Source organism: Meriones unguiculatus, chromosome 1 (genome assembly GCF_030254825.1).
Source record: "Meriones unguiculatus strain TT.TT164.6M chromosome 1, Bangor_MerUng_6.1, whole genome shotgun sequence".
NCBI classification, from domain to species: domain Eukaryota; kingdom Metazoa; phylum Chordata; class Mammalia; order Rodentia; family Muridae; genus Meriones; species Meriones unguiculatus.
The window spans coordinates 145,381,584-145,409,051 of record NC_083349.1 but is presented as its reverse complement, the minus strand read 5'-3'; the positions used below and the strand labels follow the sequence as shown (position 1 = coordinate 145,409,051).

The 27,468-nt window shown below is 51.1% G+C and overlaps 1 protein-coding gene across 1 annotated transcript in view; it reads left to right on the top strand.

The window, feature by feature from the left end:
- The first annotated feature begins 353 nt into the window (after positions 1-353).
- The window catches only part of Nova2 (NOVA alternative splicing regulator 2), a 38,064-nt gene continuing 10,949 nt past the window's right edge, over positions 354-27,468 (top strand). The window contains exons 1-3 of the mRNA XM_021642123.2: positions 354-1,107; positions 15,366-15,509; positions 22,753-22,919. Coding sequence (XP_021497798.2) covers positions 831-1,107; positions 15,366-15,509; positions 22,753-22,919 — 588 coding nt within the window. The 5' untranslated portion in view covers positions 354-830. The remainder of the gene's footprint in view (positions 1,108-15,365; positions 15,510-22,752; positions 22,920-27,468) is intronic.

Sequence of the window (27,468 nt, the reverse complement as noted above, 5' to 3'; positions counted from 1 at the left end):
GCTAGGGATGTTGTGCACATCCCCCTAATCCAAACACTTGGGGGATGGCGGCAGGAGAATCAGAGGTTCAAGACTGGCCTGAACTACATAGTGAGTTCAAAGCCAGCTTGGGCTACATTATACTCTGTCCCGCCCCGCCCCTCCGCAAATAAAAGGGTGAAGGGTAAGGAAGTAAGGCGTGGAGGAGCCTCGCGGTCCTTATTATACCCTGCGGGGGGGAGTCAGGTCTCTCGCTTCCAAGTGATGGGCGTGGCCAACCCGCAGACCGTGTCCCAGGCTTCAAGGGTGGACCAATGGGCATGCTGAAGGGCGTGGCCTTGCCAGGCATGGGCGTGACCTTGCGCGGATGGGAGGGGCCAGGACGCTGTGGGAGCCTAGGCTGAGAAGATGCTCGGGCCAGCAGCCACCACCAGCAGCCCCGTCTCCGCTGCCGACCGTGCCCGCCGCCCCCCGGGCCCCCACTAGCGGCCGCCTTCGCTTCTTATCTCCGGCCCCCCGTCCTGAGCAGGGCCTTGGGAGGGGGGCTCGGCCCTTCGCATTTGTGGGGAGCCCCCAAGAAAGGATACAGGGAGAGTGTCCTGTCTCCTCTGCACCCCACTGGCTCAGCCAAGTACTCGGCTTCGGTGATCTTTGAAAGCCCGGACCCCACCCCTCAGTTCTCCATCCCAGACGCCCCCCGTACCCTCTCCACCCTGCTCTCCTTCGCCCTCCCAGCTCTGTCAGCGCTCTTCCCCCCCCAACCCCCTCCCGCTTCCCTCCCCGCCGCTCCCCTCCACCCTCCTCGCCGCCCCCTCCCCTCCCCCTCCGTCCCCTCCCCCTCCCCCCCCACCATGAGGATGATGGCCGCCGGCGCGGTGCACGGCCTCTTCACGGCCTCCGCGGCCCCGCAGCCGCCGCCGCCCCCGCCGCCGCCGCCGCCGCCGCAGCCCCAGCCTCCCCAGCAGCCGTCGCCGCCGCCACAGCAGCCGCCGCCGCCGCCGCAGCCGCCGCAGCAGCAGCAGCCGCCGCCCCAGGCCCCCCCCATGGAGCCCGAGGCCCCGGATTCCCGCAAGAGGCCCCTCGAGACGCCCCCCGAGGTGGTCTGCACCAAGCGCAGCAACACGGGAGGTGAGGCAAGGCTGCGGGACCGCGGCGTGGGGCGTGGGGGGGGGGGAGAGGAATCGCGCGCCGAAGGGGCCATCGCCGTCCTCCATCATTCCCCCCCCATCCCTGGCTGGCAGGTGCAAGTGCTCTGGGGAGGGGAGGGGCACCCCTACGCGAGGAGCTGAGGACCGGACGGACCCCTTTCTCTTGTCGCCGAGGCCCTGGGGGCTGAGAGCTTTGTCTGCGACGAGAGGGGCTGGGGGGGAGGGGGTGGTAAGTGTCCTTGTGGTGTCTGAGGGAGCCAAGGATGAGGGGCGTGGGCCCCTCCTGGACCAGTGTGTCCTTGAGGGGTGTGTGATGTGACCCTTTCGGGGCAGGGGTGTTTCCTCGGGCTTGCGTGTCCCGGTTGGGGGAGGGGAAGGAGTAGGGACAGGCCTGTGGACCAGGAGCTTCTGAGCCTCCCTCCCTGGGGATGTCCTGAGCAAGGGTTGTCCCGGAAAGGGGAGGGTGTGGACAGTAGGCAGGACCATGCATGGAGACCGCTGGGTGGGTGTGTTGGGTGACATGGAGGAAAGGGTGGGTGTGTAAAACTGGAGGGGAAGGAGATGGAAGGCTAGCTAGGACAGGTATGTATCTGTGGTGGGTCCTGGAGGGCCTGGATATGTGACATTAAGAGAGCATGGATAGGACAGGGCAGGAGGTGTGAGGATAGGTGTAAAAGACAGCTGAATTCAAGACCCTCCAGGGTAGGTGTGTGACAAGGGAAGGTATGTGCTTGTCACTCTGGAGGGGGCTCTTGTACTGTGACACACGAGTGCAAGGGGGTGTGTGACATGCAAGGGGGTGTGTAGGGCGGCAGAATGGAGGCACTCCGGCTTTGGTGGATCAGGGAAAGGGGGTGGGGGGGATAGCGGTGTGTATAGGGTGGAGTGGGACCGGAAGAAGCTGGTATGTGGATGTGGGATGTGTGTGTGACAAGGAAAAGGGTGTGGGTGTGACTCCACTGAGGCTAGGGCTGGGTGTGACACATGGAGGTGTGCGGCAGTGACATCAGAGGGGAGTGTGTAATTGGGGGTGCTGGGGTTATGAAAAGGGAGAGCTGGGGCTCACGCTGCTGTGAAACCCCATTGAGGGTGTGTTCACAAGGAAATCAGAAAATGGAGTTCCGGGCGGCTGGGGATACACACCTAGGACACGGCGGAGTGTGGAGATGTGTGCCACCCAAATGTGTGGAGATGTGTAACACGGGGAGGTGTGTGGAGAAAAGCTGGGTGTGTCGCAGAGATGTGGGAGAGATGCAGGGCTTGACAGCGGAGGGCATGTATGTGTGCATTTGTGTGTGAGGCAGCTCACCGTCAGGTACCTCAGAGATGTGGAGACTATACAAAAACGGACCCTCTGTGTGTGTCATCCTGGAGAGGTGTGCATATGAGAAAAAGCGATGCTAAGCAGGGGGCTTGAGAGGCTTGATGATAGCGGGTGCAGGAAACAGGTAGGACATGGGAGAAGGGGGATCCCCAGAGCTATCTGCTCTCTGATAGGAGGGAGACCCCAAAATCGACAGCTTGTCCCTCACGATCCTTCTGTCTAAAATCCCCTCTTCGTCTTCTCTTGAACAAACAGCAAACATAACCTTCCTCCAGCCCATCTCAGCAGCAGTCAGGTGCCCACTCTCTTCTGCCTCCCCTGGAGTACACTCAGGCCCCCACCTCCTCCTGTCACCCCAGACCCCCTCACCTCCACCTCCAGCCAGGTTCCCTTGGATGCATGGGAGGGTGCTCAGCAGAAATTGGAGGAAAGGGAAGTTGGGGGAGGGGTGGAAGAGAATTTCCTGTCCGTCTTCCTGCACCCACCCCCAGCACACACATGAAAATGTCCAAAGCCGACTTCCTTTCTTCCTTCCTGCCATGCTGCTGTTGCCAGTCCCAGTAAAAATCAGGGACCCAGATTTGGCTAGGCGGCACTTTACAGTGAGCGGCTGCTAATGGCGGCCACTTCCCTTCAGTGCTTCAGTGTGGTCCTTATGCCACAGGCAGGCTCTGAGAGCTGGGTGAATTTCTCCACGCAAGCCCCTATAGAGATTATTTGAGGTGTGTTCTTACCAGGGAGGGAAACTGAGGCTCAGTGAGAAGAAACAGCTTGTCCAAAGTCACAGGACTCCTAAGTGGCAGATCTGGAATTTATTGAACCCTGGACTGATTGGTCTCAGGTCACGGAGACTTGACCACTGGGATTTTGTATTTCCTTCTACAGTGGCAAAACTAAGTGGAGTCTTTAGGAACCATAACCCGCAAACCCTTTCTCACGTCCAGACCATGTATGGAGAAACTGAGGCCATGAGATACAAAGGGGTAGCCCCCTATTGAAAGGAATGCCCTGGGGCAGGGCAAGTGTTAATGACTTTGATCTCAAAATTGCTGGTTCCTTTCTATGGGGACAGTGGTGGCCGTGAGATGCTTGATCCATCCCTGCACCTTTGTAAGCTTCTGTGTCCCCAGTTTCCAAACACAGACATGACAGTAACTACACTGATGATGCCATAATGGCTAGCGTGCAACTGCGTCTCACTCCCCCAACATGCCATGATGAAAAAACAAACAATAAATTATAATAATGGCTAACGTTTATGGAGCCAGGAAGTATTTTGGGAAGTGCTGGACACGGGTCATTGAGTGTTTCCAATCCTGCTAACCATCTTTCAAAATGAACAACTGAAAAACAGAGGGTGTTTGGAAACATGGGCATGATCATTCAGCTGAGAAGTAGAAGAGGCTGTGATTTGAACTCAGGATGGCGGCTCCACTGTGTGGGCAGACTTGATGTTGAATGCCCTGTTCAGAGGATGATTTTGAGGTTTGGAGTGGTGAGGGCCTCTATTAGGGTGATCACAGACCAGACTGCTGCCCTCCTCCTTGTTCTTAGGGGCAATGGGAAGAAGAGGAGATAGGGCTGGTGTCTGGACACCTGGCTGGCTGACAGGTGCCATTGGGAGAAAAAGGAGGTATTTGGGGCAAGAGAATTTCAGTGAAGAGACTGGAAGGAAATCTAGCTTGGAGAGTTATTTGAAGACATAAAAGAAACTGCCTATAATCCCAGCAATGGAGAGGTTAAGGCAGAATGATTGGAAGTTCAAAGCCACACTGGGCTACATAGCCAGACCCTGTCTCAAAATCAAAAGTAAAGTGAATAAACAAATAAAAGTATGGGGCTTGGGAGGAAGCTCAGCTGTGGAGCCTTTGCCTAGAATCCCCTAGTGGGGACTTGGGCACATGTCACAGTGGTGGAGCCCCTGCCTAGAATCCCCCAGTGAGGGGCTGGGGCGTGGCTCAATGGTAGAGCTCCTGCCTAGAATCCCTCAGTGAGGGGCTGGGGTGTGGCTCAGTGGTAGAGCCCTGCCTAGACTCCCCCAGTGAGGGGCTGGGAGTGTGGCTCAGTGGTAGAACCCCTGCCTAGACTCCCCCAGTGAGGGGCTGGGAGTGTGGCTCAGTGGTAGAACCTCTGCCTAGAATCCCCCAATGAGGGGCTGGGCGTGTGCCTCAACAATCAAATACTTGCCCAGCATGTGCAAGGCACTGAGTTCCCTACCCAGTACCAAGGTTTGGGGAGACTTAAGAATGTCCCCAGAGAGAACCTCAAGGTGGCCCGGCTAGTACAGGTGCTTGCTGCATATGCCTGGCCATGTGGATGTGATCCCTGGATCCCATGTAAAAGTGAAAGGAGAGAACCACCTCCACACAGTTGTCCTTGGAGCTCTGTGCACACAGCGTGGCACATGAGCCCACACATCCATTCCGCACACACAATAATAAGAAATAAATTTAAAGGAGTGGCACCTAGAGCGCAAACCATATTACTGGTACTTTCACCTCAACTACCCCGCCACCTGCAGGCACAAGATATAAGTCACAACCCAGGAGGTCTCCACCCAGATCTCAACTCCAGTGTCCCTTACCCCTAACACAAAGAAAAAGTCACCAGGACAAGAGCCCTAGAAGGATCGAAGGCTGGAGAGATGGCTTAGCAGTTAGAGCACATGTTCTTCCTGCAAAGGATCCTGGTTCAATTCTCAGCACCTACACAGTGGTTCACAACCAACTGTAACTACAGTTCCAGGAGACCCGGTGCCGCCTTCTGACTTCCGAGGGCACTAGGCACACATGCTGTGCACCTGCAATGCTGGCAAATATTTTTAAAGATTCATTTTATGTCTCTGAATATTTTGTATATCTGTGCACTGCGGGCTTAAGCAAAGTACTTATACACATTTAAAAAAAAAGTCATGGCAGGAAATCTTGCAATGTTCAAAGCATATCATTGCCATGTGTTTGGATGTCAGCAAGTAATGTCAATGCTCCGAGCTTCAGTCTCCCCTCTGCAGAATGGGGACTGCTCAAGATAAGCTGACCGGCCTGCATGGTTCTGTCTAGTTACTGAAATTCCCTGTGAGAGCTAGGCACGGTGACCCATGACAGAAATCCCTCCCGGTGTACATGCTGTTTCTGGACATCCAAACTTTTGCTGGCTTGTACTGTCACTAATGAGCCACCTCCCCGTCCCAGTATGGCTCGCAACTCTGCCACCAAGAACTTGGAAGACTAATCCCTCTTTATTATTTATGTATTTATTTATTTATTGGTTTTTCAAGACAGGGTTTCCCTGTGTAGCTCTGGCTGTCCTCGAACTCACTCTGTAGACCAGGCTGACCTCAAACTCAGAGATTCACCTCCTGAGTGCTGGAATTAAAGGTGTGCACCACCACCAAACTGGCTAATCTTTTTATCTTTAATTACTTTTATTATTTTAAATTGTGCGGGTACATATGCTGGTATGTGTGGGTGCCGTCAGAGGCCAGAGGTGTGGGATTCCCCTAGACCCAGAGTTATTAGCCCCTAGACCCGGAGTTATTAGCAGTTCCAAGCCAACAGATGTGGGTACTGGAAACCAAACTGCACACTGCAAGAAGAGTATGTGCTCTTTACTGGCTGGCTATCTCTTCTTCAGTCCCAGAATGATAACCTTTCTTTCTTTTTGTCATTTAAGTGAGAGTTGCCCTGAGGGGGCTTTATCCTCGCTGCTTTTTGTTTGGCTTGGTTTGTTTATGATCATATTACATTTATGCATTCAAGTGGAGGGCGCGTCAGGTCAGCTTGCGGAAGCTTGCTCTCTCCTTCAGCAGGACGGGTCCCAGGCATCAAGCTCAGGTCACTGGATTTGGTGGCCAACACCTTCATTTGATAAGTCATCTTGCCAGCCCTCCTTTTCCCCCTTCCTCTTTTCTTCTATTTGGTGTGCTAGGGAATTGAACCCAGGACCTCGCATATATGCTAAGCAAGTACTCTACCCCTGTGCTACATCTCCAGGCCCTGGCCCCACAGTCTCTCTAACAGCACCGCCCCCTCAGAATGGTAACCTGAACAAGCTCAATCCAGACAGGCTGCTTTTCCACAGACTGGCACATGGTCATTCATGGAGGCACCCCAAATGCCTCGACATCCCAACCCCTCTGTGTGTCTTACCCTGCCACATCATGCCCTTGACGTGTCTTGGCTTTCCCCAGTGACACCTTCCCCCGTTCCCTGGCCATGCTTCCAGTGACATTCCCAATCTCCCACCCTGGCCTCCTTTTGCTTTCATAGAACAAGTCAACTCTCCCATTCCAGCTCCTGCAAGAACAGGCACCCTGAGGATCACCCCCCAGCTTTGATTCCCGCTAGACATGGTCGAGGGGTCAGCCAACTAAGATGTGCGCTTCTTTGATCCCACGTCCACGCGTGACATGTGTATGTGAATGTGAGTGTGTGTACATGGAGGCCGGAGGATGATCTCCATGTCCTCTGCTAGCCCGCAGGACGGGTCATAGGACTTTCTGTCTTATTCCTTTGAGTTGGGGTCTCTACTTTAGTATCAATCTCACTTATATTTTGCCAGGCTGACAGCAAGCAAGTGCCAGGGCGTCTTGCCTCCGCCCGCCCACCACTTTTGTATACTTTTTGTATAGATGCTACAATCCAAACTCAGGTCCTCATATTTGCACAGCAAATACTTTTAACCACTGAGCTGTCTCTCCAGCCCCGAATGGTTTTTTGACTTGTGTGGTGTGTATGTGTGTGTTTTGTTCTGTTCTGTATCAAAACAGAGTTTTGCTATATAGCCCAAGCTGGCTGTGGACTTGCAGGAATCCTCCTGCCTCTGCCTTTTGAGAACTGGGATTACAGATAAGTGCTACTATGTCAGGCTGGGCTCTAAGTCTGTCACTGGTGATCTCCACCTTACAAGATCCACTCTGTGCCAGTGTTCCACTCGTCTCAAGAGTCCAGCTCTCAACAGTGTCTTGGGAAAACAAAGACTTTGCCAGGCAGTGCACTGGTTGAGCATGCCGAAAGCATCGCTCAGGAAGGTGGGCGCAAATGGAAGCTGGTCAGGGCCACAGCAAGCAGAAGGAGCCAGCCAACCCAGCCTTCGTCTTGAGAGCCCAGCCCTGGGGGAGTCAGGTGCAAGAAGGGCACGCTAGCTTTCCTCATCGACCTCTCTGTCGCTGTCACTGGGCTCTGGCAGCTGGGTGAACCCCAAAGGAGCTACTGAGAATGGGCTGGGGTGGGTGAGCATGAGGTCTGGCCTCTGGCCTCTCTTCCTTACTGGCACAGACATTTCCACGTGGGCTTTTCTGACAGGGAACAGCCTGTGAAGTATAGGGTTCCGGGTTCAGCCAAGGTCAACGTCTCTGCCTTTGCTGTAGGAAACAGGCCTGGCTTCATCCCCAAAGAGGCTCTCCATGCTATGACATGCCCCAAACAGCAAGGAGAAGTGGAAGTTTCTAGAAAGGACAGGTGACTGACAGAGGTCCACAGCAGGGACTCCTGGAGTGAAGAGTTTTGAGGTTCTACAGGCAGAAGGCCTCGTCACCCAAGAGTGTTTTCATTTTCTTCCTGACTTATTGTAAGCTTACATTGACGCCGTGTAAAGGGAAAAGCCGTTACCACCTGCCAAGCTATAATTACTGGGAATGGTTTTTAAACCTCATCTTTTAGTGAGTTGTTTTCTTACAATTAATTTTTTTGGGTGTAAAACAATGAGTTTTATTATGCCTTTTTAACATTTAAAATTATATGTATTCCTTCCATGGCGCGCGCGCGCGCGCGCGCGTGTGTGTGTGTGTGTGTGTGTGTGTGTGTGTGTGTGTACCTGCACACTTGAATGTGTGTGGATATATGTGCCACAACACACACACGTGGCGGTTAGAGAAGAGTCATGTGGGTCTCAGGGATCAAACTCGGGTTGTAGGCTTGGTGGCAAATGCTTTTACCTGTTGAGGCATCTTGCTGGCCCCTCATTATGACGTTTTTCATGTTCATTCTTACCTTCAATTACCCTCTCTTGTTCCTCCCTTCCTTCACCAATACCAATAGTCCTTCTGATTTAAGATCTTACATAGATGATAATGGGTGGATGGATAGGTGGATGTCTGGATGGACAGATGAATGGATGGATAGATGAGACAGACATACATGATACATAGATCAATATTTTTTAAACAGGGTCTTATGTAGTCTAGGCTTCCGTTATGCTCTGTAAGTAGGCCGGCATGACCTTGAACTCCTGATCTTCCCGCCTCCACCTCCCAAATGCTGACATTATAGGTGTGTGCCACTGTGCCCAGTTTGTGTAGTGCTAGAGATTAAACTTAGGTCATCATGCATGCTAGACAAGTGAACGACCATTGAGCTACATCCCTAGTCCCAATAACTGGACTCCACATCTGAGAGAAAGTTACTGTCTGTTGCTTTGGTTGGGGTTTTCGTTTCTTGATTTTTCTTTTCAGAGACAGAGTCTCATGCTGGGTAGGCCTGCAGCTCTTTCCGTAGTCCAGGCTTGCCTTGAACTGCTGCTGCTCCTGTTGACACCTCGCTGGTGCTGGGCTCAGGGGTGTGCCTCATCATGCCCTGTGGCATCTATCTCCCTTCCACCACAGCTGTTTGTTTTAATTGCACTTATTTAGTTAATTAGTTATTCACATCCAGTGTGTGTGTGTGTGTGTGCGTGTGTGTGCGTGTGTGTGAAGTCAAAGAACAGCTTGAGAAGTTGGTTTTCTCCTTCCACTCTGTGAGATCAAGGGATCAAACTCCCAGGTCAGGCTTGAAGGCAGGCACTCTTACCTACTGAGCTATCCCAGCCCAGGTTTCTTTGGTTGTTGTTTGTTTGTTTGAACATAAACTCAATCCAGGCTGGGCTGGACATTTCTAATACTTCAGCCTCCTGAGTGCTAGGACACAGGACGTGCACAGCCATGCCTGTCATGAAATCTTTGGAGCCATCTCGCTGGTCCAGAGTTTCTCCTTTTAAATGAAAGTGTTTATGTGTCTTGGGAGGAGTTTATGAAGGAAAGAGCTGTCTTTGTGGCCTCCCTGCTGAATCCCAGCATCTAATGCAAGCGCGGGCACTGGGCAGGTGTTTAGGGGAGGGCTTGTTGCAGACAGGGAAGGAAGAAGAAGAAAAGAAATAATGTCATCATTCAGAGGCACATAGGAGAGCAGAAATCAAGTACCTGGCAGGAGAAAGCTAGTGAGATGGCTCAGCAGGTTAAAAAGATACTTTCCACCAAGCCTAATGGTCTGAGTTCACTCCCTGAGACTGATATGGCAGGAGGGAGAGAATCAACTCTCCAAAGTTATTTTCTGACCTCCATACTCACACTATGGCAACCATGCACACATGAAATACACACACAGGAATAGGGGGAAGCAAAAAATATGATAGCAACACTCTACAATGGAAGGTACTAGAGGGATTCCAGACAGGAGATATGGGGTTGCCCGATATCACAAGGCCTTCCCCAGGTGGGATATGAAAATGCTGACCTGTAATTTCAGCTATTTTGTAGACTGAGGCAAGGAGGATCATGAGTTAAAAGGCATTCTGGATAAGTTTGTTAGATCCTATCTCAAAATGAAAAGCTAAAAAAAGGCTAGAAACGTAGCTCAGTGGTAGAGCATTTGCTACAAATCTACCCATATTGGGGGTTGGGGGTGTGGCTCAGTGGTAGAGCCCCTGCCTAGAATCTCCCAGTGAGGGGCTGGGGTGTAGCACAGTGGCAGAACACCTGCCTAGAATTCCCCAGTGAGGGCTGGGGGTGTGGCTCAGTGGTAGAACACCTGCCTAGAATCCCCCAGTGAGGGGCTGGGGTGTCATTCAGTGGTAGAACACTTGTCTAGTATGTAGGAACTAGGAATCCAATGGATAGTTCCACACACAGAAAATGAAAAGGACAGGTGCGATGGCTCACCTGGTAAGCCACTTAATATCATGTGTGATGACCTAAGTAGAGGATGAGAACTGGCTGCCACAGATTATTCTCTGACCTACACATGTGCTACATACATATGAACACAGAGAAAGCGGGTTAAAAAACAATTCAAAGAAAATGTTCATTCCTCTTCCAAAAAGTAGGGCACAGCATTGAGTGCCCACAAACAAGATGATGAGGGACAGAGCTCCCCCTCTTTCTCCTACCTCCCAACAAAATCCACAAACCTTAAGCTCTGGTTTTCAACTCACAGAGAACAAAGCACCCATTATGTATTGAACCCTGAACAGTGCTCTACTGCAAGCCCCTGGGAAGCAGAGGCACTAGGCTCAGAAGTTCAAGGCCTCCCTGAAGTACAAAGACAACTTGTCTTAAAACAAAAACAAAGAGACAAGTCCCGGTGTGGTTCGTGGTGATCTTAGCCCTGCAGAGGCAGAGGCAGGAGGATCACGGTGAGTTGGAAACCAGCCTGCTTTACATAGTGAGCTCCAAGACAGCCAGCCTCCAAAACAAACAAACAATAGATGGTAGCAATGGTAGTGGCATGGCGTGTATGCATGCTGTATGCCCAGAACATCCTAGCTACTTTCCAGTTCATTGTTGAGTGGATGATCATATCCCCTGAAACTCAGCGCAGCTGTGTTCCCAATCTACTGTTAGGGTATTGAGGCCTGAAAAGGTAGGACAACATATCCAAAGCCATCCAGATCTCTGTCTCTCCTTCCCCTCCCTCCCTCCATCCTACCCTCGTGTGTGTGTGTGTGTGTGTGTGTGTGTGTGTGTGTGTGTGTGTAGAGCCCTGGCTGTCCTGGAATTCTCTCTGTAGACCAGGCTAGCCTTGACCTCAGAGATTCGCCTGTCTCTGCCTCCCAAGTGCTGGGATTAAAGCCATGTGCCACCATCTCCTAGCTTCATCCAGACATTAAAAACAAAATTCACCCTTTATTTAGGATTGTCTGCCTTCTCCACACAGAAATCCCCAGTTAGAGCTTGAGGAGATATAGAACACAGAGGGAATTAGGTGTGGATGTCCAGCTTTCAAAGACAATAGACACATTTCGAGCCCAGAAAGCTGGGAGACATAGTAGTCATGATGTATCCTGTCATTCCAACACTAGAATGACTGAGGCAGGAGGATTATAAATTTGAGGCCTGGCTAGGATACTTGGCTAAGCTGCATTAAGAAAGAGGGGGCTGGGGAGAAAAGAAAGAAAGTGAATTGAGCAGGGTCCAGAAGATGGCTGAGAAGGCTCCCTGGGGGTGGAGGAGGTTAATTACCTAATAGGCTTAATGGTCTGATTAGGCCATTTTAAGAGGATTGGTTTGGGCTCAATAAAACCCTCTTATTCTTGACTTCCTCCTCATACTTAAAGGCCACCTTCAGCCACTGTGCCCCACACAACCATACAAAACATATTGGGAAACCAGAACTCTCACTCTGAAGGACCTGAGCTGAGGTGGGAAGCACTCAGCACCTCCCCATCCAGAGCAACCTCGTTTAGTTTGTGTTAAGGATGGAACTAAAGACCTCGAACATGGTAGGCAGGTCCTCTACAGGGGTACATTCTAGGCAGGGGCTCTACTACTGAGCCACACCCCAGCCCCTCACTGGGGGATTCTAGGCAGGGGCTCTACCACCGAGCCACCCCTCCTGGCTACATACAACACTTCTCTTTTATCTGCTCTGGGAGGCAGCTTTGATCACCATACTACCAGTTGGGGTTTTGTGTTTGATGGTAAAAAGCAGGCATCCTATAGTTAAAAGAAAAGGTTGAAATCCCTCGGGGAGAAGAAATGCCTTGGAAGCAGAAAGGCTCAACTCCCTTTCTTTTCTCACTCCTTATCCCAAGCCTACTGTATGCTGTTACATGGTGCAAGGGACCCAGAGGCGCACTCTGTTGAAGTGGTCTATATTGGCCCTGTGTGACAAATTGCTCTAGGGATATGAAGCAAGGTGTGAGGGAGAAGGAGGGCTCTTCAGTCCTCAGCAGTCCAGAAAAGGTTTGGGGAACAAGTAACATTGCAGGGAAGCCCTGAAAATGATGGGATAGAGAGATGCCAGGCAGAGAGTATCTGAAGTGGCCCTGAGGTGGGACGGAACAGGGAGTGCTTGAAGAAATGAAAGGACAGTGAATCTGGTGCCCATGGGTAGTGAAGAAGTAAGGCTGAGTAGTGAGGCCATATCCTAAAAGGTCCTTCAGGGAGAAGGCTGCAGAGTTGTCATCCTGGCAGCACCTAGGGCTAACCATCTGTTTAGAAGGTAAGAGTTAAGTTAGAGGTTTGCCTTGAGGAGGCATTAACTAGGCGTCTTACTTACGTGTGACTGCCTTCCTGAGGACACTGCTTTAGAAGAAGGGATGCCCAGGGGCCAGCAAGTTGGCTCGTCGGGTGAGGATGCTTGCTGCCACGCCTGATGACCTGAGTTCAATCTTTGGGATGCACACAGCGGAAGGAGAGAACTGGCTGCCGCAAGTTGTCCTCTGGCCTGTGTGGATGAGTGTAGCCTGGTCAGTGAGTTCCGGACCAGTAAGAGATCCTGCCTCAAAACCCAACACTGTCCCATGTGCTCCTCTGGCCTCCACACATGGGCGCCTGCCTACGTGTATGCATCCACCAGCCGTGCACAGAGACAGCCCCAATCCAGCCCTCCACCACTCGGTCATTGCTCCCTAAGTCGGCCCGCTGTCGCTCACCTTGAGCACAAGACCCACCTCCTTCGCCTTTGCCCGTACAGTCTGCTCCTGGCACAAGCACCGGAGGGATATTCTTGTTTTGTCTTGCTTTCGAGAGAGAGTCTCGTGGAGCCCAGGCTGGGCCCAAACTCACTGCGTAGCCAAAGGCAACCCCGAACTCCTGCCTCTACCTCCCAAGTGCTGGGATTACAAGTGTGCACCACCTCACTCAATTTCTGTGGTGCTCAGGATGGAACCCAGGACTTCATGCATGGTAGGCAAGCCCCTATTGTATCCCCAGCCCAAAGGAATATTCTTAAATAATAATTAAAAAAACCTAAAATATCTTACAAAACCAGGCATGGTGGCACATACTTTATTTAGCTCCAGCACTTGGGAGACAGATGCTGTCAGATGTCTATGAGCCTGGTCTACATCGTGAGTTCCAGGGCAACCAGTGCTGCATAATAAACAAATCCTGACCGAAAACAAAACAAAACAAAACAAAACTAATATTTTTGCTTATTTATATCTCTGTGTGTGCGCACACGTGAATGCTCCATGGCTGTACAGATGAGAGGATAGCTTGCAGGAGCCAGTTCTCCCCTTCCACAAGATGTGTCCTGGGTACTGAACTGAAGTCATCAGTCTTGGCAGCAGACTCCTTTTGCCACTGAGCCATCTTGCTGGGCCCAGAGGAATATTCTCAAACTTGAAATTAGTTCACACCGCCTTGAGCCTCCCATTCCACTTGTAGTAAGAGCCAAAGACGTCACTGTGGCGCACAAACCCCAGCACCCCGCCGTCACCACCATCTTCTCCTCTCCCTACCTCACACGCAGCCTCCTTGATTTTCCCAACAACTCACATCCCATCCCACCCGGAGCTTCACATGTGTGATGGGGCTCAGTTCCTTCTCTTTACCTCAATGATAATAACCCAGGACATGACTCCAGGCTGAGTTCACATTTCAGCTCCGCAGCCTACCAGCTCAGTGACGCTGGGATGATTTCTTAGCTTCATGTCTTCATCTGCAGAATGGATTTCTTTATAGGAACAATGTGAAAATTAAAATAACTGATGTTTGTAAAGTACTTCAGGTGGAATCGGGTATTTAGCAGGTCTACCAATGAATAAAATATGCCTACTCGGAGCTGGGCATGATGGCCAGAGGCCTGTCACCTCAGATACTCTGGAGGCTGAGACAGGAGACCCCTAAGTTCAGTGCTTCCTTGAAGTACAGAGTGACTTTAAAGCCAGTCTTGGGCAACCTGGTGAGACCCTATCCCCAATATTAAAAAGGGGTCTGGGTGTTGCTCAGTGGTAGAGCGCCTGCCTAGAATCCCCCAGTGAAAAGCTGGGATGCGGCTCAGTGATAATGTACTTGCAAGAGACCCTTGGTTCAGTCCCCAGTGTCCTAAGCAGTAAAAGAAGGTGTGTGGCTCGTGACGGGCTCTGCATTCTTGGGAAGGCAGTTCCTGGCCCTCGTACCTCACTTTACACTCCTCTGCCCTCCCCATTCTTTTTCCTGCTTCCTCCTATCTTGCATGAACTGTAGCGTGTCTCCTCTCTAGAAGAATGTAATTGTCTGAGCTCTAGCTTAGATTACGCAAAGTCTCATGACCTTATTTGTACACAAAATGAGGGAAGCCTTTGCTGTTCCCTTGATGGCTGTTTCCCCACACTAATGCCAAGTATGTACATAAGCAGGTGCTCAGTCATTGTTTGTTGAATGAATGAATGAATGAATGAATGATTCCTGAGGACATAGCTTAATCAATAGAGTGCTTGCCTAGCAGGCAAGCGGACAATGCCGAGTTCCATTCCCAGCACCACGTAAATCAAGTATGGTGGTGCACTCCTGTGATCCCAGCATTGGGAGACGGAGACAGGAGGATCAGGAATTCAAGGCCATCCTAGCTACATAATTTGAGACTAACCTGGGCTATCTGAGAGCCTGTCTCAAAAAAATAAAAATTGAATGTAGGTCAGGCATGGTGGGGCACACCTTTAATCCCAGCACTCGGGAGACAGGGCCAGGCGATCTGTGATGTTGACACCAGCCTGGTCTACATAGAGTGTCCCTGACCGGCCTGGCTACGTGGTGAGACTTGTTGCAAGAAGAGAAAAAAGAAAGTGAGTGAATGAAGATAGTTCTATGCTATCTTTCATGCTGCTGCCGCAGTGGTCATTACAGTGTGGAGCTGTGATTTCCCTTTTGTGCCCAATGCTGGGAATCTCCCTGGAGGTGCCTTCCTAGAGCGGGACCCCTCCCTCGCTCACTCACTCCCATCCTCTCTACCCTGCAGAGGAAGGCGAGTACTTCCTGAAGGTGCTCATCCCCAGCTACGCAGCCGGCTCCATCATCGGCAAAGGCGGCCAGACCATCGTGCAGCTGCAGAAGGAGACGGGAGCCACTATCAAGCTGTCTAAGTCCAAAGACTTCTACCCAGGTAAGCCGCAGACCCGCCAGCTGCCTGAGCGGGACCTCTCTCTTCTCTCCACTTTCCTGAGCCCTGGGTGTGAGGAAGGATTGCATTAGGGACAGTTGGGGGTGGGAGGGGCAGAGCTGCCTGCAGCCCAAGGGGCCTGGCCCGAGCAGATGGGGATGGGGGCAGGGCCAGACAATGAGCTGCTGCATATTCATGGACTCATTTGCATTATGCCAGGCAGTTGTGTCCTTCCCACACACCTGCCGCCTCCTCCGGTCAGTCAGTTGGAGCAGCCAGGGTGGGGAGGGTGGCAGGTGTCAGAGGAGGGGTTTGGTGGGGGCAGCCATCCCATTTGCTCTGTCCATTTGGACTTGTTACCCCAACCTGCACCCAATTTACTCTCCTCTGAGTCATTTTGGAGAAGGGGCACTTTTAATTTTTTTTCTTTCTTCCCCCTCCCTCCTTTGAGGTAAGGCTTCATGTAGCCCAGGCTAACCTGGAACTTCCTCATGTAGCTGAGAGTGACCTTGAACTCCTCATCCTGCTTCCTCCTCTGAAGTGCTAGGATCACAGTGGTCCGCCCCATACCCGGTTTGCTTTCTTGGGGCATTTTGAACGAGACATTTCACCCTGTAGCCCATTCTGGCCTGCAGCTTCCAACCCTTCCCCTGCCTCCCAGTGCTGAGATCGCAGACACGCTCTGCCATGCCCTGCCTGATGCTTCTCGTACATCTGTTTCTGCCCGTCCCCACCTTTTGTGCCCTTCTGCATCTCTCTGCCTGGGACTGCCCCTCTCTCTAGGGATTTGTCTGGGTATCCCCATCTCCCGTCCTCTGAGGCTCTCATCCAGTCCGTCTGTCCTTCTGTCTGCCATCCCTTTCAGCTCCCCTCCTACCCCCACCCCTTGGTTTTCCTGCTCCACCCCCTCACCACCGCCACCCCTGCCTCAGAACTTCATTTGACTCAACCTAACAGCCATCCTGGGGCGGTGGAGGTGGTCAGCCCACTTCAGGTGCTTGCTCCCCTCCTTGGCTTCCGCCTCTGTTCACTTCTCTCTGCCTCCTTTATGTAGCTCCCTTACAAAGTCTTAGCTGTTCCTGTTCCTTTCTTCACCAAATTCAGCCCAGCCCACTCTCTGCCTCTTCTTAGACTCCATCTTGGTCCCTCTCAACCGCATTTCGTAAGACAAGGTCTTATGAAGCACAGGCTCACATGTACTGTATAGCCAAGGATGACCTTGAACTCCTGGCCCTCCTGCTTAGGTGCTAAGATGACAAGCAGTGTACGAAGTGTGGGCTCACACGGGGCTTCACTCACTCTGCACTCAGCCACATTCTCAGCCCCTACTACATATGTTTAAACAACTCTGCTCTCTCCAACACCTTCAAAGTCTCTCATCCCTCCATTGCTCCCTCCCAAGATCAGAGCTTGAGCTTTGGCCTTTAGGGATCCCAGGAAGGGTTCCAAAATTGCATCTAGTATACTGTACGCTGCTGGTTCTAGCTCATCCTTAATCCTCTTGGATTTTTTACTTTTTTAGGTCAGACACCAGAGATGTAGCACAGGGTTTGGATGGCTCCCTCTCCCTCTCCCTCCTCCTCTCCTCCTCTCTCGCTCCCTCTCTCTCCTTCCCTCCCTTTCTTCCTCTCTTCCTTTTCCTCTCCTCCTCCCTTCCTTGCCCCTCTCCTCTTTCTGTTTCTCTCATTTTTATTTCCTCTCTCTCCTCAAGCCTCCCTTTTTCTCTTTCTTTCCTTGCCTCCTTTCCCCTTCCTCCCTCTCTCTCTCTCTCACTTTCATCCTCCCTCCTGCCTTTCTCTCTATTCGCTCCTCTCCTCTTTTCCCATCCTTCCTTCCCCTTCTTCCTTTCCCCTTCTCTTTCCTCCCCTCCTCCCTCTCTCCCTTTCCTCCCTTTCATACTATCCCTGTTCTCTCCTTCCCCTTCTCTTCTACTCTTCTCTCTCTCCTTCTCTCCCCTTTCCCTTTTCTCCCCTCTCCCGTCTTCTCACTCTTCCCTCTTTTCTTGCCTTCTTTCCTTCTTTCTCCTCTTTCCCAGCCCTTCTCCCTCTTCCCTTCCTCCCTCCTCCCTTCCCCCTGCCCTCCTCCCTTCCTTCCCTGCCTCCCATCTCACTAAGCTGCTTTGACCAAGTGTTTTAGAGAAAAATCTAGTAACCCAGGCACCCTACCTCCTTTTCTCAGCCATCGTGGCCCAGTTTCCTCTTTCCCCTTCTAGTCCACACCATGTGGGTAAGACCTTTCTGCCCAGGACATCAGTCTGAGGACATTTGGCTCCTTGCCTCTGCATTACATTCTGTGCTATGAGATGGTGACATTCCCTCCTCCTAACTCTGCTTCACCCCAAGGCCAGGCTACTGAGACACCCAAAAGATAGGACAGTCCTTGATGCTCCTGGAACATATGCTGTGCCCACTAGCTAACCAATGTGTGGCTCCTCTCTCCCCACCTCACAGACAGACAGACAGCTCCTGGCATGAAGCATGCAAGAGGTAGAGCAAGGCTGTCCCCTCAGTCAGTGACATGGGTGTGGCTCCTCCTAGCCCTACCCTGCTTGTATCCCTAGGAACCCAGAACCCAGAACTGTTACCACTACATGACTCTGGGTGTATTTCCTTGGGCTCCTAATTGACATCCTTTCATTCAGTCACTCAACACACATTCTCCACCTCTGTGACCCCAGTTGGACAGACATTTGGACACAGCAGTGAGAGAAGTCCAATCTTGTTCTCTTGGATCTCAAGCCATGGAGACAGAGCCCTCACTGACAATGACACATCGTGGCCAGAGAGCTAGAACAGGAAGGTCAGACAACGATGAGAGCTGACATAAGCGTTTGGCCCAGACCAGGGAGGACAGACCAGGTAGGGCTTCCTGGAGAAGAAGCCTACAACAGGAGCTTCCGATGAGTTAGGGAAGAGTAGAGAAGGGACTGTGAAAGAGTCACACAACAAAAACTGGGAAGTGGTTTGCTGTAAGGTAGGGCTAACACTTTAGAAACAGGAGAGGAAATGACAGCAGAGAAAGGGTGTCACAGTGTGAGACTAGGCCAGACGGGACGGGATGGCGTGGGCCTGTGTTCCCAACTACTCAGAAGGCTGGGCTAGGAGGATCACAGGTTCAAGGCCTGTGAAAGACCTTGTATCCAAGTAGGAAAAAAAAAAAAGAGAGGGGTGGGGCATAGCTCATGGCTTAGGATCAGAGTCCCTGCCTAGAATTCCCGAGTGAGGGGTAGCAGACCTACATTAGTGCTAAAGGCATTTGCCTAGCATAAGCAAGGTCCTGCAGGCCCTTCATCCCAATAACAAAAAACCAAAAAGCCAATGTTGGTCTAAGGTTTACGCATGCGTGTGCGTGCACACACACAGACACACTCAATAAACTTGTGTTTCACAAAGCTAAACCTACCCAGCCTTTACCCCAGGAGAGAATGCCTCAGAAAACACAAGAAGTGCCTCATCTTGGAAATGGAGCCCAAAAGTTTAGGTTCAGTCCTTTTGGGTCTCTCATGATGAAGCAGGGAACTGGAAAGCAGCAAGTCCTGGCCCAAGACCCCAAAGACTCCTGACCACATCACTTTCCTCAGAAAGCTAAAACACTCCCATAGTTGGGGCATCTGTAAAGAGCTCTGGACCTGACTCCCAAGAGCAAAACACGAACACACATGTGATCTTCATAATTATTATTGGTTTATAACATAGCTGCACCAAAGTGCAAAATCTTAAGTATCTACCAAATGACTCCATTCATAGTCTTCCTTAAGATTAAAAGCAAAGCGTCAAAGCTGGGGAGATGGCTGAGTGATTAAGAACACAGGCTGTTTTTCCAGAAGAACCAGGTTCAGTTCCCAGCACCCCGCATGGTGGCTCTCAGCCCTCTGTAGCTGCAGTCCATCAGACCCTCTTCTGAGCTCCATGGGCACTGCAGGAATACACATACATGCTGGCAAACACTCATACCCATGAAATGAAGACAAATACATCTTTAAAAACAAAGCTTCAGGACTGGAGAGATGGCTCAGCAGTTAAGAGCGCTTTCTGGTCTTTCAGAGGATCTGAGTTCGACTCCCAGGACACCCACATCAGAGAGGTCACAAACACCCACCTGTAACTCCACTTCCTGGGGATACTGCACTTTTTACTAGCACGCACACACACACACGCACACAAACACACAAAAAGAAATCTAGACAAAACACTGTTTATAAATAAATACAAGATAAAAGCAAAGCTTTTGTTTTGTGTGTCCTCCATACTGCTCCTTCGAACATACGCATGCATGCGTGTGCACACACATACACACACACACACACACACACACACACACACACACATGCATAGAGCTAATAACTCAAAAGAACCTCAGATTTAGCACTGGGTGGATTGGGATGAAGAGCACAGAACATTCATTAGGTATGGTGGCATATGTGCATCACCTTAGTACTTGGTAAACTGAGGCAGGAGGATGACAGGTGCTGGAAAAGAGCCAGACATTTGTGATAAAAAGGCCTGATGGTGGACTAGGGAAACAGCAGATCTGGTAAAGCACTGGCCATACAAATATGAGTACCTGAGTTCAAATCCCAGAGCCCAGGGCAAGCCAGGTTCGGTTAGGATATGTCTGTAATCCCAGTGTTTCCATGACTACATGGGAGCCAGGTAGAGGAGAATCTCCGAATGCTTGTGCGGGAGCTAGTCTGGCCTACTACGTCCTGGGGAAGAAGACACCCTGTCTCAAGTGAAAGAACCAACACCCGAGGTGGTCCCCTGAATCTACACGCACACACACACACACACACAGTCTCTGATGATTCTGTACTGCCTGGGTGATCTGGGACAAGACCAGAGTCCTCTCTGTGTCCTTAGCAGGAAGGACATCAAAGCAACCGAGACACAGCCTACCTCCTATGTCAAGTGAACGGTGCATAGACTAATAGCAGGTCCTCAGAACCGTGCCCGGCGCTGAGCATTACATAACCAGCAGCTGTTATCACAGGACACTTTTTCAGGGTTTAACAGGGTCCCCTTGTCAGCCTCCTGTGGACCCTGGAGTAAGAACTACGGGGGGGTGGGTGCTCAGACATGGAAGCCCTGCAGAGACGGCCACCCCGGGGCTCCCTGTCTCCCCACCCTCATTCCCAGCCCGACCCACACCCTTTCCTATTTACACCCAGACAGAGGCCGACTCAGCTGACTCACCCCTTGGCCCAGACCAAGCTATTGTTCTTGGGTGGAGTGGGGTATGAAAGTGAGGGCCATGCTGCTGAGGACAAGGGTATGGGCTGGCAGCACGGCCACCAGACGGGAGCACCCCAGACACACGGCAGGACTGAAGGGCCAGGCTGAGAGAAAGCACCACAGGTCAGGGTTGGACTCCCAGGACGCTGCACCGGAGCACTCCATAGACAATGGCACTCAGCACTAAGTGTCCCAGACGCGCAGGCACAGGACCTGGCACACATTCAGAAACCTTTCACAGACCCAGCGAGCTGACTCTACAAACTGCGTCTCTCCTGGGGACAGAGACACTCACACATCACATTAAAAGGCCCAAGCACACCGAGGCACACGCATTACCACACAGCTCAGGTGTGGTCGGGAGTCCTCTGTCTCCACAGTGTACACACCTGGAAAAATGTTCACACATGCTAGTTCACATGCCACCCAAACAGCAATGTACGGACACATTCACACAGCCAGGAAAAGTGGGTCCTCTGTGTACCTGTGTGTGCGCGTGTGTACACTAATGTTTTCATACCACGTGCCGATCATTCAGACAGCCCGGGAACACCTCGAGGTGTGCACTGTCCTTTTGTCTTGTTCCCACAGATACAGATGCACACTGCCAGTGGACAGGGTTCTGTCATCGCACAGCCTCTGTTGCTTACATGATCAAGTCTTCCTACTCCAAACTGTTATTTCAGTTATTATCTGTTTTGGTGTGTGTGTGTTTGTGTGTGTGTGTGTGTGTTGCTGGAGATTGAATCCAAGACCTTGTACATTCTAGGCAAGTACCTGACTGAGTTACACCCATAATCCAAATTGGGGGATTCTAGGCAGGAATTCTACTGCTAAGCCATACCCTAGCCCCTCACTGGGGGATTCTAGGCAGGGGCTCTACCACTGAGCCGCCCCCAGCCCCTCACTGGGGGATTCTAGGCAGGTGTTCTACCACTGAGCCACACCCCAGCTCCTCACTGGGGGATTCTAGGCAGATGCTAAACTATGCTGCAACACACAGTATGTTTCTATTGCAATCTCTTCTGGTCTTTCCCTTAGACACACATCCAAGATGGTCATCTTTCCAACCCTGCCCAAGTACACAGAGATACTCACTTACTCCCCCAGGCAGCCTCACAGGTACACAGATCACAGTGTCACCCAGAGTTCCCACTCCCCCGTTCCCTCATCCTCCCACCCCGTGTATATTTTAGCATCACCCAGATACTCTTATTCCCTTCCCTAATACACACATACAAAGAATGCCAAATCAGACCTGCAGCCAGTACCTGGAAGATCTCCAGAAAGGGCAGCTGGCTACCCCACCCTTTATTCTTAGTCTCTTGGTCTCTATTCTCTTAAGTGTTGCCTTTGACCTCGATTGCTCTTCCCCTAGCCACACCCCTGCCCTCCCCCACCCCCCAGCCCTCCATCTGGTGGGTCTAGGTTCGCACTGTAGCCTCTCTTCTGCCTTCCCCATCCCCCCACGTTTTCCCCATCCTCTCCAAAAGCCCAGAGGCCAGGCGCTGTAGGCTTTCAGCGGTTGCCATGGCAACCGAGCCTCATCCCTCATCCCCCTGGGGGTGGGCTGAGGACCGGGCCAGCCAGACCTGATAAGGGGGTTCCAGTTACTGTGGCAACCGTTTCGGGCTTAAGCTCTCTGCTTCTGGAAGGGGGGTGAGTGGCGAGTGAATGGTTGCCACAGCAACCTGGGGGAGCCCACAAGAACTGGGAAGAGGCAGCTGAGCCCTACCTCCCATGCCCAGGGCTGCTGTGGGCACTTAAGCATCATTCTTCCATTCCCCGGGGTTGTTTTAGGGGAGGGAGATAAAGTACAGATTATAAAACAGGGATTCCATTCATTCTCCCAGCTAGCTATCCCCCATGGGCCAGTCCCCCCATCAGCTGCCCCAGACTCACTCCTTGACTCACTCAGACCTTGACTTTCCCTTTCCATTAAATGGAGCCAGCCTGTCAGGAATGTCTCTGTTGCTGTCTGACGTATGTGCCCTCCTCTGTCCCTTGCTTAACAGGAACTACTGAACGGGTATGCCTAGTACAGGGCACGGCAGAGGCCTTGAATGCCGTCCACAGCTTTATCGCAGAAAAGGTCCGAGAAATCCCTCAAGCGATGACCAAGCCTGAGGTGGTCAACATCCTTCAACCCCAAACTACGATGAACCCCGACAGAGCCAAGCAGGTCAGCTGGGAACTGACTGTTTTTCTATAAAGCTGGTGAGGTCCCTGCACAGTGGGTTCTGTTAGATAAATGATAACGTTCCTCAAATGCCTGCTAGTGGTTCATGTCCGGAAATCAGCTCCAATAGTTTAGAAAAGGCTCCACATTTCTTGGCGGGGCTGGATTCGGAGGGCCTGGAGATCAACACTGGCACCCTCCCCTTCACCCATCCTCCCGGAGATGCTCCCTCTCCTTTCCTTTGCATCCTTGTCTCTCAAAGCAACCTGCCTCCTATTTCCTGTGTTCACCGGAAGTGACTTCAGTGCGAGCCCAACCCCTCCAGAATTTTAGAAGCAGCCTCTTTATCTCCCTCCTCCCTAATACCCATTATGGGGATAGAGATAGTGTTTTGCTTAACGAAAGGGAGGGGCTGGTCTCCATCCTACCCAACCCTGTCTAGAAAGGATGGCGAGGGAAGCAAGCCTCCCGGTTGCCTTAGTTACCAGGAAGCGGTGGTGTAAGGGGCGTGGCAGAGAGTGGACCAATGGCTTCTCGAGCCTCTCCGGTTGCCATGACAATATTGCGCCTTGGACAGGTGGGCTCTTAGGAAAGTCCCTGGATTGGTGGGCTTGTGTGTGTCTGTGTGTGTGTCTGTGTGTGTGTGTCTGAGTGTGTGTGCGCGCGCTTGTGCCTGTGTGTGTGTGCTTTGAATTTTTTTTTTTTTTTGATGTCCCGACCCAGTGGGGGTTGCAGGTAGAAGAGGAACGCAGAGCCGGTTACGAACGCTTCCGGTTCTTTCTTCTCTCCCAAATACATGATCTCTTGCCACAAAGGGAAAAGTCCTACGCAGGCTAGCAGGGCGCCCCCACGAGAGCTCCTTAAAGCCCCTCTTGGTACTAAGAAGCTGAGAGTCTTCAGCCCTGGCATTAAGGAGACCATAAACCTGAATTATCCTAAACTCTGTGGACACGATGGGCGGGATGCCCTGGAGGAACGCGTTCCTGGTGACCGTTCCCCACCAAAAAAATGCTGAAGGCCTGGTGCACGGCTGCTGTCCGTGGTGCTGAAGAGACCGCGCTCCCAGCGTCCAGCCTTCACACCCGCCAGGGCGTGCACCCACGCAGCCTAGAGAGACTTCGGGCCCCTTCTCCGCTTTGGTGTGGCCACAAGAGAGTGAGGGCTCGTGGAACGTTTGTGGATGTTGCGCGGGAAATGGGGTCAGTACCATTTAGGCCTTACACCCACACAGGACAGTCGGAAGGTTTCAGAACCAGGATCTAGCCTTGATCTTATTATTCCGCGGGGCTTCAAAAAAAAAAAAAAAAAAGAGAGAGTGCTTGTGGAAGTTCTGGCTGTGGAGGCACATTTGATTTGAATCCTCTGTTCTCTCCTTTTACTTTCGTGGCCTTTAGCAGGCGACAAGGCTGTGATGGCTCCTTGCCTCATTTTTCTCATTTGTGAGATTTATTTTGTTATAGATGTATGGATGATAGCGTTTGAAAGAGTATTTAGCTTAGATGCCTAGTGCATAGACAGTTCTAACAAAACACACTGGGCATGGTGGTATATTATAATCCAGCACTGGGGTGGTGGAGGCAGGAGGATGGAGAAAGTTTCAGGCTACAAAGCAAAACTCTTCTCTCCCCTTCGAAAACACAGTGTTAGCTGTTTGGGATTTTGTTTTGAGATGGGGCCCATCTGCTTCTTGTGTGCTGGGATTGCAGGCATGAGCCATCATAGACGGTTTTCTTACCCTTTTTCTTTCTGGGATATGTGTGTGTGTGTGTGTGTGTGTGTGTGTGTGTGTGTGTGTGTTGCTTATGTCTATGAGTGTTTGACTGTCCAGGTCACAGGCACATGTGCGTATGTGTCTGAGGATGTCCAAGGTTAATGTCAGGGGTCTCTCTCTGTCTTTCTCCACTTTATTCATGGAGGTGGGGTCTGTTGCTGACCTGGCCAGTCTGACCGGCCAGCTTGCCCGAGGATGCTCAGTTTCTCCCTCCTGAGTACTGTGGCTGATAACAGCCCCTACACCTGCCTGGCTCTTACCAAGGTGCTGGGGATCCCATCTCTTGCTGCTTTAACTCACATAGTCATTTCACAAACCTTTTTTCTTTTTTGGGCGAGGGAAAGTTTTGAAAATTAAGGTTGGCCTCAGATTCATAAGGCAGCTAGTGCGACCACCGCCTACCACTGAGGGCTGGATACAGATGTGCACCCCCATATCTTGTCTCTGTGGCGCTGGAGATCTAGCCCAGAGCCTCATGCCTGCCGAGCACAAAATCAACACACTGATCTACAGCCTCAGTCCTGTTACAGCATTTCTTCCTTCTATTGTGAGTGTGCGTTCGCTCATTCGTGTGTGTGTGTGTGTAGATCAGAGGACAACTAGGAGGAGTTGGCTTTCTCCATCCACTTTGTGGGTTTCAAAGATGACACTTTAGTAGTCAGGCTTAGGACGGCAAGTGCTGTAACTCATTTGGCCCCTATTACAGGACTTCCCTTACTCAGGACCACCACCCACTTTTCTACTTTAGACTGCTGTGTTGGACATGTCCGCCTTGGTTTCTTCAGGTCTCAGTTTCTCTTTTGACACAGCAGTCATATCCAACCCAGAGTTATTCAAATGTTTTCAAGATTTAGACAGGGAATAAAAAGCATTAGGAGTTATGGCCTTCTGAAGGGGACAGATAGCCCATGACCAGCCCATGCAGTTTTTTCTCGTTGGGGAGCACAAGCCATTCCCACACCTTGCAGACATCACAAAAGCAGCCATAATTCTCTGGAAGCTGCTGACTTTAAAAAGTTGATCCCATTCATTCATACCTTATTATTTTTATTTTATTCTATTCTATTTTATTTGACACAAGGTCTCACTCTGGAGCCCAGGCTGTCCTGGAATCCCAAGTAGCTCATGATTGCCTCAAACCCAGGACAATCCTCCTCACTTAGCCTTGAAAGCGCTAGGCCACTTTCAAGAGTATGAGCCACCATGCTCAGCTGCCTCACACAACTTTTTAGAGAATCCCTGACAAGTGCTGGCTGCCACTGCCAGGCTGTCTGCCCTTGACAGTTCTGCTTGGAATTTTCCATGAGTTTGTAAAGTCCCAAGGCAGATAATAGGAGTGCCTCTGCCTCTCAACCACCTCCAGGGCTGTGTCTGCGACTCCGAGATCCTAGGGGCATCAGGTACACACGTGTAATCCCATCATCTGAAAGGCTGAGGCAGGAGGATCTCAAGTAGTAAGACCCCTGACTTTGGAAAAAAAAATATTTTCTGAGCATATACTGTTATTTGGAGATTTGGTTTGTTTATATATATTTTTAATTCACGTTTATTGTGTGTATGTATCTCATGCCATGGCCACAGGTGGAGGTCAGGGGACAAGAGTATCAGTCTTCTCTCTCTCCTGTGTAGGTTCTGGGGACCTAACTCAGGTTTTCCAGCTTGACAGCAAGCGCTCTCTTCTGTGGTGTCATCTCACTGGCCCAGGTTCAACGCTTCTAACATGTATCTCAGAACCCTGTAGGTTGGCACCTGAGCATCTCAGATTCTATGGTGCTATAATTCAGGGCCTATCCTAAAGGCAGCTGCCATCTTCATGGGATTTTTCTTGGTGTGTGTGTGTGACTTCTCGCTTCTGTTTTGAGGTATTGTCTCACTCTGTATCTCGTGATAGCCTGTCACTCACTACCTAGCCCAGGCTGTCCTGGATCTCAGTTCTCCTTTTGCCTCGGCTTCCTCAGTGCTGGGATTATAGGACTGGGATACTATGCCTGCCTTTCTTTTATTTATAGTGAAAATGTTCAAATCTTCTAGTCTTTTTAAATACAGATACTTGGTAGTTGTATAATATGTGTAAGATTTAACTAACTTGGGTTGGCAAGATGGCTCAGCCCGTAGAAGCTCTTGCTGGCAAGTTTGAGCACCTGCATTGGATCCCCAGAACCATGATGGAAGTTGAAAACTGACTCCTTCAAAATGTCCTATGATCACTGCCCTCAACTGTGGAACACAGTAAACGAAAAATCTTATAAAAGGCTAAAACATATATTTTAAATTATTTAGCAACTTTCACTGTGTTTTACTCAGGATTCTACTGCTGTGATAAAACACTGACCAAAAACAGTTTGGTGAGGAAAAGGTTTATTTGTCATACTGGTTACAGACCTTCATCAGAGGAAGCCAAGGCCTGAACGTGGCAGGAAGAATTAAAGCAGAAATCAGGAGGAAGGCTGCTTACTGCTAGCTCCCCATGATTTGCTTAGCCTGATTTCCTATACTACACAGGACCACACCTGCCCAGGGGGAGGGGAGGCACCCACAGTGGGCTGGGCCTTCCCTTATCAATAATCAAAAGCCTGAACCACAGGCTTCCCTCCAGGCCAGTCTGACAGAGGCATTTTCTCAATGAGGTTCCCTTCTCCCAGATGGCTCCAGCTTAGGTCAAGCTGACAAAATCTAACCAGGACACACGGGAATACGGTTTACATACTGGCTAGCAGTTCACTGACGTATGTAGGTAGTTAGCTAAGGCTGGTGGCCCACACCTGAAACCCGTTACTCAGG